The sequence below is a fragment of the Canis lupus genome, chromosome 4, assembly GCF_011100685.1.
Source record: "Canis lupus familiaris isolate Mischka breed German Shepherd chromosome 4, alternate assembly UU_Cfam_GSD_1.0, whole genome shotgun sequence".
NCBI lineage: Eukaryota > Metazoa > Chordata > Mammalia > Carnivora > Canidae > Canis > Canis lupus.
Window position 1 is genome coordinate 25,056,415 of NC_049225.1, and position 10,948 is coordinate 25,067,362.

Below are 10,948 nucleotides of genomic sequence, written 5' to 3' on the forward strand. Positions count from 1 at the left end.
GCATGTATGTCCTTAAACATCATTTACTTCTTTGGCAATACCTATTAGTTTCCCGTTTCCATTTTCAGCCCCTTCCTCCTGGGTATCCCCTCTAGATTCCAGTTAAGCAGCCATTGCCATCCAGCACAGTAACCTAAGCAGAACTTTTGGGACCAGAACTTAGCTTTGGTTCCTGGAGGGTACTCAAAATCTAGATCTGGAAAGCCATGACCAAGACTCCTTTAAGGTCACAAGTTCCAACTGAAGAAGTAACTGGGTTTGGGTTAACGACAAAGAAAATTTTAGCCAAAGCTCAAAATATTCAAGCAGAGATCTCAGCTAACTGGCTTGGGTGGGGCTAGGAATTGGGCCAGAGATTGTGAGGCAGGGAACGGGAAGAAAGAGTAGGGGTCAGAGGCTGAAGCTGGAGGGACCAAGTTGGCTGCTCTGTTTAGGGCATGACTGACGACAGAGTATAACCTCAGAGTGCAGTCCCTGGGCTCTTTGCTTTCCATGAGTAAGGAAGCAAGTATGTGGTTTCCTCTGCCCTACTCGGTCCACTCTTTCCGCAGGCTGCTGGGGGCCTAACAGTCCTAGCACTTCCCCTATCATGTTTCAGGACCCACTGTGACAACAGCATCTTTTCCCTGAGCACTAAACTAAACACACAGAGGAACATCAGACCCAAGGAAGCTATGTGACCAGCATTCGGTGCCTCCTTCCCAGAATTGCAGAGGAATCTGTCTGCCTTGGGTGTAGGGGAAAAAGAGAAGAGCTTCAGACAACAGACAATGGAGAAGGGGGGAGGGAATGGGAGTCAGGGTTATGGGTGGTGAGCAGCACATGCAGCTGGCCAGTTGCTGGGAACTGTTGGCTAAGGACACAGCATCCCCACTTAACTGGAATTCTGGGATGCACTCCAGAGATTGCTGGTCTTCTGGACCAGTACAGCCATAGTCAGGAAGGCAAGGCAGGCACTCGGGGTAGGAATTGTAGTTTACAAAGTTCATCCTTCTTTTTTCTTTTTCTCTTTCTTTCTTTCAGAGAGAGAGAGCACATGTGTGCATGCATGTGCAAACAGAGGGAAGGATAGAGGGAGAGAGAGAGTCTCAATCAGGCTCCACACTCCGTGTGGACCTGGGCTTAATCTCACAATCCTGAGATCATGACCTGAAATGAAATCAAGAGTCAGAGACTCAACTGACTGAGCCACCCAGGTGCCCCAGAAGTTCATCCTTCTCTCTCTAGTATCTAGAACTGTACCTGTCACATAGTAGGCTCCTGATCAATACCGGGTACATAGGGGCACCTGGGTGGCTCCGTGATTGATCATCTGCCTTGGCTCAGAGCGTGATCCCTGGGTCCTGGGATTGAGTCCTGTGTTGGGCTCCCCGCAGGGAGCCTGTTTCTCCCTCTGCCTGTGTCTCTGCCTCTCTCTCTCTTTCTGTGTCTCTCATGAATAAATAAAAATTTTAAAGTCTTAAAAAAAAACACTGGGTACATAAAGGAGCAAACGGATGCTTTCACGCACAATCATGATCTCATTCAATCTGCAAAGTGAGGCACAAGCAGAGCAGGTGTTGCCTCCTTTTGCACATTGGGAACTGAGATCAAGAGAGTTAAGTGTCTTGCTTCAGATTATTCAGCTAGGATGTGGCCGACCCGGGGCTAGACACTGTACTCTCTATATAGTAACACGCTGAGCATTCTTGGTGTAGCGACCCAGGAATATATCCTGTGACTTGACGTGAACTTCCCTTTAGGTCCTGCTGGTCAGAAAATAGCCTTTTCAGGGGCCCAGTTTCCTGGATATAGTCTCAGGGCCAAGTTTAGACTTCCTGGTTCCCTTTGCACACCTGACATCTGCCTGATCTTTTATGAGAAGCTTCTGGAAAGGGGGCCCCTCCACCAGTCTCCATTGTCACATCTTACTGGGAAGTTTGGTCCCCTGAACCACAGAGGCGAGGGCTGGTGGTGTGACTCTGAGGGTCAGAACAGAATGAAATTCTGAAATTATGTTCCTTATTCTCTCACCCTTGATAAAAACTTCAGATAGCGAGCTCACCAAGTTAGTTCCCAGAACCTAGGCAAGCAACTAAATCATACTACACCAAGGGTTCCCCAGGAACTAGGCACCCATAGCCCAGGGAGTATTCTGGAAGGCAGTCTCCAAAATCAGCAAGAGGGCTCCCTTGAGCTGGGACATTATATATCATCTGACCCTCATCTTCACAGCATTCTGTCTTGTACCCCGGTTTTGTACCCCTCTCCATGGAGGCAGTGAGGTAAAAAGCATGGGAACAAGGATCAGAAAACCTGGGTCCTAGTGCTGGCTTTGTCACACATCAGTCTGTATTTTTTTCTCCACCTCCTTCTTCTCATCAGCAAAGTGGGAATAATGCTTTCCAGCTATGCCACAAAGAGGAATAATTTGTATCAAAGTGCTTTTTAGGGGTATCCCTGGGTGGCTCAGCAGTTTGGTGCCTGCCTTTGGCCCAGGGCATGGTCCTGGAGTCCCGGGATCGAGTCCCACGTCGGGCTCTCTGCACGGAGCCTGCTTCTCCCTCTGCCTCTCTCTCTCTCTCTCTCTCTCTCTGTCTCTCATGAATAAATAAAAATCTTTTTTAAAAAAGTGCTTTTTAGCACAAGACAGTATTATTTTTTTATGGCAAGAAGAAAAGAGAGTAGGGGAACTTCCAGAGTGACCCAAAGCTCTCTGTTCTCACTTGTTTGCTGATCCATTCCTCATAAAGCACCTATGTGAACAAGGCACGTGCCCAGGCTGAGAGGAGACAAAGACTTTGAGGATGTGATCCCTGCCCTCAAGGAATTGAAAAGACTAACACAGTTGTGCACCAGAAGATGGACACAGAGATTTCAGAGAGCACCAAAGATCGCAGAGTGGAAAGAAAGCGGAGTTGGAGGCTTCAGTATTGTTCAACCAGGAGAAGGGACCACAGGGGGAAGGAAGGGGAAGAAAAGTGTCAGCTGCATAACGGTCTCCAAGCCTCTTTGTCCAGGAGGAAATGAGGTCATCCTGCTCTCAAGAATCAGCATGACAGCCTCCAGCCAAGTAATCTAGAGTCATGAGAGCTGTTGGGGGTGCTCTGTGAATCATGACAGTATGCTGGGAATTTCCTGATACCCAGTCTAGTAGTTTCGGGGTAAGTCCTCAGGCTGCAACATCTCTGTTTACATTTTGATCACATTTATTTGCAATTAAATCCAAACAAAACATGCTACAGTCCTCTCCAGGAACTAGCAAGGCCAGCTCTGAGACCTATCGCCTCTCTGATTCAGTCCCTTCCCTGAGATGTTGGCAGCTCAGCTGGGCACAGAAAAACTCTCTACAGAAGATGATGGGTCCCCTTCCTCATGAAAGCTGGATGGTTAACCGGCACTTTCCCCAGGAGAGGCTGGCATCCTGAGGCCTCTGTCAGGAGCAGAACAAAGCAGCTTTCCTCTTCCCTCCTCTGCTGCCTTCCTCTTGCCCCTCTCAAGTGGATCCAGACCCAACGTGCAGGTTTGCCAGGCAGCAAAACGCTGTAGGTTCAAGCAGAAAAAGGGACCAAGCCTTGGGCCAGGCTTTAGGGCCCTAGTGAGTTATAGGGATCGGCCCTCTTTTCTCCCATTACTGGGGACAGTCCTTCTGGGTAGCAGGAAGTGACCCCAAGCTCTGGTTCCCAACCTTAGGGGAAAGGGATGGGGTGGACTGAACCTCAGAGTCCCTGCTGTGCTTCTTTACCTATGTCTGAGGAGGGCAGCCTGGGTGGCTCAGAGGTTTAGCGCCGCCTTTGGCCCAGGGCATGATCCTGGGGTCCTGAGATCGAGTCCCACGTCAGGCTCCCTGCATGGAGCCTGCTTCTCCCTCTGCCTGTGTCTCTGCCTCTCTCTCTCTCTCATGAATAAGTAAATAAAATCTTTAAAAAAAAAAACAAACAAACACATGTCTGAGGAATATGTGCTTGTGCACGTCTATACAACTATGTGCCCTTGCCCAGGGCAGGAAGGGCGGGTGGAGTCCTTTACACATGGTTTGTCTTCCTGGAGGCCAATCTGGTTTGATAAGCAATCATTTTTTATCTTACTAGAAGCAAGGCTTTATGATGAAGTCTGGAATACTAAGTACATATGTGGTTTTTTTTTTTAAAGATTTTATTTATTTATTCATGAGAGACACACAGAGAGAGGCAGAGACACAGGTAGAGGGAGAAGCAGGCTCCATGATGGGAGCTGGATGCGGAACTCGATCCCAGGACTCCAGGATCACACCCTGGTCTGAAGGCAGGTGCTAAACCGCTGAGCCACGCAGGGATCCCCAATACATATGTGTTTTTTAAAAAAATCTGTAATTACGTTTTTGGAATGGGTGATACAAAGGTATGTTTTCAAAAATGTAAACAGCATAAAAGGGCATACAGTGAAAAATAATCTCATTCTTGTCCTCCAATTCCCCAATCCCTCTCCTCAGATGTGAAAACAGAACTTCTTACCCCTCCACAGCTTACTGTCAGGGTTAATGAGGCTTTACTAGTGTCTTTATCAATAAAGTATACTCTGGCCCCAGCAAATAAAAGGATTGTTTGTTATAGGAACTTTTTGAAACATCCATCAATACTTCAATAGAAAGCATTGATAGTTTGTGCCCTTAGACTTTGCTCTCACAATCCGGTATTCCTCATCCAACCCTTATCAAGCCCTCACTTTCAAAGACCACTCTTAAGTCAAACTGCAAGAAAAATCCGACCTTGCCTACAAGCTGCCCCTGCCAGCCACTACCAAAGGCCCTTTCCTTCAGAAGCAATAAACTCGCTTGTCTTATCCACTGGTTGGATTGATGAATTTTGGGAAGCTCCTATTTGACAGACACATCCCCTGTTAGCAAGACTCACCGAGTCCGTGTCACATGCATTTTCTTTCTTTTCAAAGATTTTATTTTTAAGTGACCTCTTACAGCGACCTGGGGCTGCAACTGGCAACGCAGAGATGAAGAGTCCCACGCTCCCCGCACTGAGCCAGCCAGGTGCCCCTGTCACCTGCATTTTCACGTGGAGAAAGAGACTTAGCTCTAGGAGCCGCGCACTAGGTCCCTATACCCCGGGGTCCCGGTCACTCTCTTAGGCAGTGGGGGGCCGAAGGTGGGAAGACTGGAAAAGAGCTGATTTAGGGGATCTGGGAAGAGACAGCAGAGCCGGACGGAGGAGAGTCTCGCTAGTGCAGTTCGGGGCGCTCTCGGCCTGGGGTGGAGCCGGGGCCAGGTGAACGGGAGGAGGGGCCGAGGGAGTTAGATGCCCCTCGATCCCTCTGTTCAGACCTCGCTCGTCCCCTGCGCTGGGGGCCGCGCTGCGCCCCGCTCCCAGCCGAGGCCGTGGAAGCCCACGGGTCCAGGTCGCGGCTGTCCCCAGGGAAGCCGAGGGAAGGAAAGGGTTGGGGAGATCCCAGGCTGGGGCGGGGCCAGGGCCGGGGCGGGTCCTGATATAGACAGAGCCCCGCAGCCTGCGAGCGGCACAGCGCGGCCCCCGGAGCCCCAGAGCCTCGCGGACTGTCCGAGCCCCAGCGGGTCCCTCCGTCCCGGCTCCGCGTCCCCCCGCCGCAGCTACCGGTGAGTGCAGGCCGCCCCGACACCCCCCGCCCCAGCCCCGGCCGCGCGGGGTGCCCGGCCCGGCCCCGCCGAGCCTGAGTCAGCGCTGCCCGCGCCGGTGCGCCTCGCCGGGCATCCCCCCGCGGGGAGCCCCGCCCGCGCCCCGGCCCTGCCCGAGCTGCCGGCACCCCCGGCCCGCGTCCTCGCTCCCCCGCGTCCTTCTCAAGTTGACCTCTCCCTCCCGAGCAGAGCCGCCGCCCGGAGCCTCAGCCCCGCCACCATGAGAGCCCTGATGACGTGCCTGCTCCTGGGCGCCCTAGTGGTGAGCGACTCTCGAATTAGCGGCTTTCCCGCTCTGGCTCCCCGCGGCCCGAGGGGGGCGGGGGGCGGCCTAGGGGGCCGGAGTGCCCCGGGTTCCAGCAACCGCGGGGCCGGACCGCGTCAGGGGGAGGAGGACAGATGTGGCCGTGAGCATCCTGACGGCTCAGGGAGTTCCCACTTTGGGGCAAGGGGGGAAGAAGCCCCAGAGACCGCGCCAGCCTCCTTGCCGGCTCTGTGACGCCGGCTTGAGTCCATCCGTTTCTCCCTGCTTGAAACCTATGATCTTGCACTTGAGGGCTAGTTAGATGTGAACAAGGAGAGGACAGAGGGACACGGAGGAAAGGGTGAGATTTGGGATTGGGGCCAGTGTTTCCTCATCTTTGAGGCCCAGGAGCCTGGGACCTTGGATGAACTTCTCCTCGCCTCCATCTCTTCCAGGGCAGCCATGAGTTTCATCCAGTGTCTAGCGCATGTGAGTATCCACCCGTTGCACAATATCTGGCTGCACAGACCACTTGCAGAAGCCTCAGGGGGCGGCCCCTCCCAGACGGCGCTGCAGGCCTGGCTCCCCCCTTGCTGCTCCTGCGCCCCCCCCCCTTGCTTACCCTTCCATCTCTGTGATCTCCAGCAAACTGCAGCTGTCTGAACGGAGGAACGTGCGTGTCCTACAAGTACTTCTCCAACATTCAGCGATGCAACTGCCCAAAGAAATTCCAGGGGGAACACTGTGAGATAGGTATGGGGATCCTGACTCTAACTGGGGAGGAGGGGGCACCAGAGACTTGGGGACAGGGAGGATGGGCAAGGTGCAAGAGCAGGCAGGAGTCAGGAGCTGGAGGTGGAGCAGGGAACATCTTCATCCCTGTGTGATATACACAGTGGAGCATAAACACATGCTGTTTCGTGAATCTGTGGTTGCACAAATGTGCAATGAGGAGGGAAGGAAACCCTTTCTAGTGCTTTCTGCCGGGCCTGAAATCATGTGAGGCCTGATAGGCTCTCTAAAATACCTGTCTGAATTTCCTCTTCTTTCTAATATCTCTCATCCTCCCATTCTTCCTTAGATACATCAAAAACCTGCTACGAGGGGAATGGTCACTCTTACCGCGGGAAGGCCAACACCAACACCAGGGGCCGGCCCTGCCTGGCCTGGAACTCCGCAGCTGTTCTTCTGAAACAGTACCATGCCCTCAGACCTGATGCCCTTCAGCTGGGCCTGGGCAAACACAATTACTGCAGGTGAGGTGGGAGCAGCAAAGAGTCTCTAGCCCCACAGGGACCCTGTTACCATCCCCTATATTTCCGGAGTGCTGTCCATAAGCATGAGAATAGCAAGGCCTCTGGCTGACTTTTCCCTGGAGGGGAAGAAAATGCATTCTGGGTTGGAATGACACTCCCCCCAACCTCTCTGTGTTACCAGGAACCCGGACCACCAGAGAAAGCCGTGGTGCTATGTGCAGGTTGGCCTGATGCAGCTTGTCCAGGAGTGCACGGTGCAGCACTGCTCTTTTGGTGAGTGTCACTGACCTGTTTATGACAGTCAGGTGGAAGGGGACAAACTTATGTGTCCCTTTATCCCATCACAAGAGGGTGGAGGAGGGAGGCCTGCCTGGCCTTGAAAAACTGGGAGGTCAGAGGACAAGACAGGGACACTATCCTACTTGCCTCCCTAAGACATCCTTTTCTTTCTTCTCCAGAAAAAAATCCCCACTCTCCTCCAGAAAAAGCAGAGTTTCAATGTGGCCAGAAGGCTCTGAGGCCTCGCTTTAAGATTATTGGTGGAGAATTCACCACCATCGAGAACCAGCCTTGGTTTGCAGCCATCTACAGGAAGCACCGTGGAGGCTCTGTCACCTATCAGTGTGGTGGCAGCCTCATTAGTCCTTGCTGGGTGGTCAGCGCCACACACTGCTTCATGTAAGTCCCTCCGTCTCTTCTCCCTGACCCTCCTGCCTTACCCCCAAAACATCCCATTCTCCTTCCCAGCAAAGGATTCCACTTAAATTCCACCCCCCTTAAGTCCTCTCCATGCAGTCCATGGCTTTGGGGACAAGTCGTGCTCTGAGGTTGCTGTGGAGGGGAAATGACAAGATCTCATGAGATCAGACTATCTGACAAGTCTCCCCTCCCACAGTAATTCCCAGAAGAAGGATGACTACATTGTCTACCTGGGTCGGTCAAAGCGTATCTCCAAAACATTTGGGGAGATGAAGTTTGAGGTGGAAAAGCTCATCTTGCATGAGGACTATAGTGCTGACAGTCTTGCTCACCACAATGATATTGGTGAGTGGAAAACCCTTTTCTGCCATAAAGATGATGATTGGAGGAAGTGGGGTCCAAGAAGAGAACCAAATGGGAGATTGAGGTTGTTAGGGGGAACTGAAGATCCTGTTTTATATAATAAAGGGACATATGTGAGGGGCCTGCTGCTCCTCTGTAGGAGTCCTTGAATTTCCAAACATTTAGCCTCATCTAGATGTCAATGGCCCCATGTGCGTATGACTTGGGCTGAGAGGCCCCTTCTTTTGTTGGATGCAACCTCTGCCTGTCCCAGGATCTGGAAATTCAGCAATGGGCTGAATTTAGCTCATCTACCTCAGCCACCCATACATCTGTATGTAGCAGCCCTGGCTGGCCGAGTCTTATGTCAGCAGCTGGAACAAAGCCCTTGAGGAATGGGACAGGGGAGACTTGTTTCAGGTAATAAGCTATCAGCAGACTTTCCAGGATGACCTCTGTCCCTAACTGATTTGGGGATAAACATCCAATCCTTCAGCATTTGGAGGGGAGAGACGGTGACCGCCTGACCAGGTAGAGATCTTTCCCCCTGACCTCTCCTGCTTCCCTCTTCCCCCTTCAGCCTTGCTGAAGATCCGTTCTGATGAGGGCCAGTGTGCACAGCCATCCAGGTCCATACAAACCATCTGCCTCCCTCCATCACGTGGTGATGCTCATTTTGGTGCAAGCTGTGAGATCAGTGGCTTTGGAAAAGAGAATTCCAGTAAGTGACATTTGGGGCTGGCTGAGAGGGTCCTGGGGGAGTCTTGTCGCCTGGAGGTGAGCTCAACTTGAACAAGAGAGGAACGTGGAGATAGAGATGGGAGCATTGTGGAGGTAGCAGATGGGTTTAGGGATGGAATGGGGAGCACTGTTTAGGGAGTGATGGATCATTAAGGTAAATAGATAGGGGGTAAGAGGCTATACATGAGGTAAAAGCTCAGATTTGGGACAGAAAGAGTAAAGGCTTTCCCTGACAGGAGCACCTTTTCGTCTCCTCCCTGGCCAAGGGTCCCGTGGGAAGGTTGAACAGACACATCTTCATGTAAACTTCTCCTTGTTTACTCCATCTAGCTGACTATCTCTATCCAGAGCAGCTGAAAATGACTGTTGTGAAGCTGGTTTCCCACCAGGAGTGTCAGCAGCCCCACTACTATGGCTCTGAAGTCACCGACCAAATGCTGTGTGCTGCTGACCCAGAGTGGGAAACAGATTCCTGCCAGGTGAGAGTTCCAGCCTCTCTTCCTGTCACCCCCAGAACTCCCCAGGGCTCGTGAGCCTGTCCCTGCCAACTTTGGGGAGCCTCTCTCCAGCCAGAGCCCCAAGAAGTCAGAATTAGGAGCTCAGGCCTTAGACAGTTTAAACTGATCTTTATGTGTTTACCAAACAGTTGTGAGCCTGGCTCTGTGCTAGGCACTTCAGGCTGGAGACAGGAAGGAAATAAGGCCATAAAAGAGGAGAACAATAGAAAAATAATGCTACTCAGTGCTCAGGGCCTGGTATAAATTGTAAATGATCAGATGTTGGGGAGCGAGGGGTGAGTGCCAATTAGGTGGTCAAGAGGGGAGGCTTTAAAGAGACTGTGACTCTGTAGGCATCTGAGGAGACGGGGAAGAAAGGAGAACATTGCCACTGAAAGATACAAAAATGAGAATGAGCATGACATATTCCAGGATGGGGAGGAAAAGAACCTGAGAATGCAGATGGAATTGTGGCAGATAGCTGGGCTTTGTAAGCCAAGCAGAGTATTTTAAACTTGATATGGTAGGAAATGCGGAATCACTAAGGATTTTAAAACTAAGAAACTCTCTCTTTCTCTTGGGGATGACTGGGTGATTGGGTCAGATGGGCCCCTCTTCACTTTTCCCGGGGCTCACTTTCTGTGTCTTTGACTTAACAGGGAGACTCCGGGGGGCCCCTGGTCTGCTCTACCCAAGGCCGCCTGACTCTGACTGGGATTGTGAGCTGGGGCAGTGGATGTGCCATGAAGAACAAGCCAGGCGTCTACACAAGGGTCTCACGCTTCCTGCCTTGGATCCACAGGCACATAGGGGAACAGAATGGCCTAACCCTCTGAGGCTCCCCAAGGGGCCAAGGGAAGAGAGGGGTCCACCCACTCCCATGCTATCATTTTTTGCTGTAGAACCATCTGCATCAGCTCTCTATAAGGAAGGAACTGAGGAAGATAGGCTATTACAGAGATGATTTTGCTTGTACTGCCCACCAGAGTGAGCAGCAATAGCTTGATCTTCAGATATAGGCCTGGGTGCTGAGTGCCCAGATCTCTTGAGGCCAGGATGGAGGAATGGCCCTGACCCAGGATGGTATTGACCAGTTGTTTGTCTTTCTATGAACTAAAGCCTCCTGGAGTGAAAAATGCCATTTTCTGAGCATAGGTAGAAAGAGAGCCAGCTCCCCCAACAGCGGGCATTCATTCATGAGGCCCACTGTTGGGAAATGAATAATTTCTTAATTAGGAAGTAGAACAGAACAGAGGTCTCTTGAGGGAGCGTGGCCACTGTTGAACAGTGGCTTGGGGAGTGGAGACACTAATGACTTGATGGAAAGGCTCTGACATTCCATGAATGTATCAGGAAATATTATATATGTGTGTATATGTTTGCACACTGGTGCACAGGCTGAGTGTCAGTGTGTGTAACAGCTAGTGTTCCTGAGTTTGACTGCAAGTCTAGATATTTCCCTAAACTGAGTGTACTTTGATGTCACATAAAATGGTCTGGAGAGGTCACTCCTAGGGCCTCTTGGGCCTCTCATGTGATGATGCCTATG

General features: G+C 51.7%; 1 protein-coding gene and 1 long non-coding RNA gene across 2 annotated transcripts; one reads left to right on the top strand and one right to left on the bottom strand.

The window, feature by feature from the left end:
• Window positions 1-3,189: 3,189 nt before the first annotated feature.
• On the bottom strand, window positions 3,190-7,369 carry LOC119871478. Its single transcript, XR_005357968.1, has 3 exons — window positions 6,487-7,369; window positions 4,872-5,015; window positions 3,190-3,522 (listed from the first exon to the last, which is right to left on the bottom strand). It is a non-coding gene; the product is annotated as an uncharacterized LOC119871478 (long non-coding RNA).
• On the top strand, window positions 5,482-10,235 carry PLAU (plasminogen activator, urokinase). Its single transcript, NM_001194952.1, has 11 exons — window positions 5,482-5,581; window positions 5,810-5,882; window positions 6,320-6,353; window positions 6,510-6,617; window positions 6,946-7,120; window positions 7,302-7,393; window positions 7,579-7,798; window positions 8,016-8,164; window positions 8,742-8,882; window positions 9,233-9,381; window positions 10,059-10,235. Exons 2-11 carry the CDS (start codon window positions 5,841-5,843, stop codon window positions 10,233-10,235), a joined length of 1,287 nt encoding a protein of 428 aa, NP_001181881.1. The 5' UTR covers window positions 5,482-5,581; window positions 5,810-5,840.
• Window positions 10,236-10,948: the final 713 nt, after the last annotated feature.

Coding starts and splice junctions, on each gene's coding strand:
- PLAU (NM_001194952.1), top strand. CDS start 5,841: ATGAGAGCCCTGATGACGTGCCTGCTCCTGGGCGCCCTAGTG. Junction 7,394..7,578: donor GGTGCAGCACTGCTCTTTTG/GTGAGTGTCACT, acceptor TTTCTTCTCCAG/AAAAAAATCCCCACTCTCCT. Junction 8,883..9,232: donor CTTTGGAAAAGAGAATTCCA/GTAAGTGACATT, acceptor TACTCCATCTAG/CTGACTATCTCTATCCAGAG.